The 4,036-nt window shown below is 39.3% G+C and overlaps 1 protein-coding gene across 1 annotated transcript; it reads right to left on the bottom strand.

Annotated features, from left to right (window-relative positions):
* Positions 1 to 2,035: 2,035 nt before the first annotated feature.
* LOC142538630 (uncharacterized) lies at positions 2,036 to 2,757 on the bottom strand. The gene is made up of 2 exons (XM_075643944.1): positions 2,166 to 2,757; positions 2,036 to 2,061 (listed from the first exon to the last, which is right to left on the bottom strand). Exons 1-2 carry the CDS (start codon positions 2,755 to 2,757, stop codon positions 2,036 to 2,038), a joined length of 618 nt encoding a protein of 205 aa, XP_075500059.1.
* Positions 2,758 to 4,036: the final 1,279 nt, after the last annotated feature.

Here is a 4,036-nt window from a genome sequence, read left to right as displayed (position 1 = left end):
GTGTTATTGGTGGTTCTAGAGTAAATAGAGCTTTATGTGATTTGGGTGCTAGTATAAATTTAATGCCTTTTTCTATTTACAGGACTTTGGAGCTTGGCGAGGTGAAACCTAGCACTATTAATTTGCAGCTGGCGGACAGATCACTTACCTATCCACGAGGGATAGTAGAGGATGTGCTGGTAAAGGTAGACAAATTCATATTTCCTACTGATTTTGTCATCTTAGATATGGAAGAAGACCAGGAGACTCCGTTTATCTTTGGAAGGCCATTCTTGGCCACCGGGAAAGCCTTGATTGATGTGCACAAGGGCGAGCTCACATTGAGAGTAGGTGGAGAAGAAGTCGTGTTCAACATCTACAACACCATCAAAAGACCAAATGAGGTAAGTACTTGTAATAGTATTGATATAATTGATTCATGTGTATCTCATGTTGGTGCAGGTAGGATGACGAAAGACTCTTTAGAGAGATGCTTGTTGGAGTCAGTTTCTACAGTGGATGAAGAGGACAGGGATGTGCGAGAGGAGTTACTTGCTCTCAATACGCTACCTAAAGAAAAGATTAATGCCCAACGTGAAGAGTTACTTGAGGATGCAAGTAAAGAGGTACCAAAAGCATCCCCTGTATTGAAGGATTTACCGAGTCATTTGTGCTATGCATTCTTAGACGAGAGTTCGTCCTATCCGGTAATCATCTCCTCTGCTCTTACTATTGAAGAAAAGGATAAGTTGTTGAAAGTGTTGAGAGAATTTAAATCTGCGTTGGGATGGACAATTGCTGATATAAAGAGAATTAGCCATACTGTTTGTATGCATAAAATATTGATGCAGGAGTCCTATTCCCCCTATGTTGATCATCAGAGGAGGCTTAATCCAGCCATGAAAGAGGTTGTGAGGGCTGAGGTATTAAAATTGTTAAATGCTGGTGTCATTTATGCTATATCTGTCAGTTCTTGGGTTTCACCAGTACAAGTAGTGCCCAATAAGGGAGGAATAACTGTAGTAAGAAATGAGAATAACGAATTGATTTCAACTCATCCAGTGACTGGGTGGCGAGTGTGTATAGACTACAGGAAATTGAATGATGCAACTAGGAAAGATCACTTCCCTCTTCCCTTTATTGACCAGATGCTTGATAGAGTAGGTGGTTATCATTATTATTGCTTTCTAGATGGTTATTCAGGTTACAATCAGATTGTCATAGCACCGGAGGATCAAGAGAAGACTACCTTCACTTGCCCCTACGGTACATTTGCTTTCAGGAGAATGCCATTTGGTCTCTGCAATGCACCTGCTACTTTTCAGAGGTGTATGATGGCCATATTTTCTGACATGGTCGAGGAAATAATGGAAGTTTTTATGGATGACATATCTGTATATGGTTCATCATTTGATCACTTTTCAAATGATTCAGATTTGTGTTTCATCAAATAAACGTACGCATACCTCGAATGGTCATCAGTAAAGGTAATGAAGCAGGAATGCCCAAATTTTGTGCTAACACTTAGCGGGCCACAATCCTCCGCGTGGATCAAATCCAGTAGACCATGCGCACGTTCCACGTTTCCATTGAATGGAATCTTAGTCATTTTTCCTTTTAGACAGGACTCACAAGTAGGTAGAGAATTTATGTCTGACAAGTCAAACATGCCTTCTCCCATAAGCTTGTTAGCGTGCCATATTTGTGCAGGATTTGGATCTTCTATTTTTCTTTTGTTTGTTGTTATTTTCGTTTGCGCTTGGACATTGTTTAACGGAATATCCTTTAATTTTAAGTTATAGAGATCGTTTGTTAATTCTCCAGTTCCAATCAACATTCATTCTTGTATAAATTGCAAACACCTTTAGCAAAAATACAAGAATAACCATCCCTATCAAGCATAGAAATAGAAATAATATTTTTAACCAATTCAAAAACAAATAAAACGTCTCTTAAAAGCAACGTAAAATCATTTTCCAAAATTAAAGTAACGTCTCCAACGGCAGTGGCTGCAACCCTTGCTCCATTTCCTAGTCTTAGAAAGGTCTCACCATCACTAAGCCTCTTGCTTCTTCCCATCACCTGCAAATCATTGCATAGATGAGAACCACATCCAGTATCCAATACTCAAGAGGAGGAATTAATAGAAACATTAACTTCAATATAAAACATACCATGGCCAGAACGCTTCTGGGCAAGATACTCCGCGCAATTACGCCTCCAGTGTCCAGGCTTGTTGCAGTGGAAACAGATTGGTTCTGACTTGTCAGGCTTTGTGGGCCCCAAAGCAGGTTTCTTGTATGGCTTCTTGTTGGGTTTGTTCTTCTTTGGAGGGGCAGAACGCTTCTTGCATTTATATGGGGTTGCCTTTTTCGTGCCGGACGAAGAACCCACTAGAAAAACAGGCTTATCCTTTTTGATTGTGGCCTCATAACTAATAAGTATATTGACCAACTCTTCAAGGCTGGACTCAAGCTTATTCATATTAAAGTTCACCACAAATCCATCGAACGAGGAGGGCAGTGACAGCAAGATAATATCCGTCGAAAGCTCAGTAGGAATAACCACGTCGAGTCCCACTAACTTCTCAATGAGCCCAATCATCCTAATACCATGCTTATGGACCAAAGTCCCATCTCGCAAGCATGTAGTCATGAGTTCTTTAACAACAACATGCCTTTTTGATCGAATTTGTACACCATACAACTCTTTCAGATGAAGGTGAATGACAGCAGCATTCACAGCCTCCTCGAACCGCCTCTGCAGTTCATTCGACATAGAAGCCAACATATAGCTTTTAGCTTGGAGATCATGGTCTCACCATTTCTCAAGCTTAGCTAGTTCAGTCTCACCGATGTCCGAAGCTGCCTCCTTTGGTGGCTTCTTATCAAGCACATACAAAATCCTTTCCGAACTCAGAACAATTTTTAAGTTTCGAAACCAGTCATGATAGTTAGGGCCAGTCAATTTGTTTTGATCGAGAATGATTGAAAGCGGGTTACGAGAAGACATCGTAAATATACTGAAAATGAAAAACATATAATGGTTACTGATAATTTTAAAATAATTCTAAGATATAAAATATGGATTTCATTTTATAAATTTCCCTCCCACTGTTTTGACATTTCCACCACCCTCTGATGAAAAAGGGAAATCGTATTTCCTTAGTAGGCACGTAGAGTCCAATTAGCCAATTATAATCCCGAATAATATCAGCAAATTATAATTTCTAATAGTTAGAATCCAATTGCATCCCTATGCAACCTCCGCGTGTTTTGCCTCACGTTTAATAAGGACCCAATAATATGACGCCGTTTATTTTCGCGTGTCAAAACCGACCCATCAATGTTGAATTGTAGTAGACGTTCGCCATGATTTCCCCCAATAATATGAGCCGAAGTCATGGGAGTTGCATTCAATTCACATCATATGTCCGGTGGAAGTCACAGCTTTCCGGCGTACAGGCCTCCCCAATAATATGAGCCAGACACTGTCCGCGGGTAACGATCAACATGCAACCATGGTTGATGGAAGGCAAGAAAAAATTAAACTATTTTAATTTTTACTTTTTCGATTTGATATAAATTTTGAATCATATTCAAAATGAGAGATTTTAATTTTAAAATTGTCTCATCATTTTAATTTAAAAATCGCGTGCCACGAGTTTGTATGTTTGCCGGATCCATGCAACTATATTATCTAATAATATACAAACATGCATACTACTATATAACACATATATCATAATATGTCATTCAACAATAAATAAGGATGATCGATCGCCAACACTATTAGATCCATGTGAGCCATACATGGATCCAGGTCCAAAACCTCGGTGAATGCAGGGATGCAAATGCAACTATTACAAGAGCTTCCAATATTTTACATGTCTTCATCTCGTTCATCGGGCCCACCATCTTCCAGTCTTGATCTCCCACTATTTATACATTATAAATAGCCATGGCACATAAGGGATGCATCTCATGGGGGTGGGAACAGGCCATAAACCAGGACCACTTTAATAATATCAAATATTAAAAATGAATAAAACAGTAAA

The sequence above is a fragment of the Primulina tabacum genome, chromosome 3 (assembly GCF_025594145.1).
Source record: "Primulina tabacum isolate GXHZ01 chromosome 3, ASM2559414v2, whole genome shotgun sequence".
Taxonomy (NCBI): Eukaryota; Viridiplantae; Streptophyta; class Magnoliopsida; order Lamiales; family Gesneriaceae; genus Primulina; species Primulina tabacum.
The sequence above is the reverse complement of the archived record's forward strand: the minus strand, read 5'-3'. Positions and strand labels throughout refer to the sequence as shown.

Bases quoted from the DNA above. Each gene is read 5' to 3' on its own strand.
- LOC142538630 (XM_075643944.1), bottom strand. From the start codon at position 2,757: ATGTCGAATGAACTGCAGAGGCGGTTCGAGGAGGCTGTGAATGCTGCT. The intron at 2,062-2,165 runs GTTCTGGCCATG...AATGATTTGCAG, and splicing joins GGAGTATCTTGCCCAGAAGC to GTGATGGGAAGAAGCAAGAG.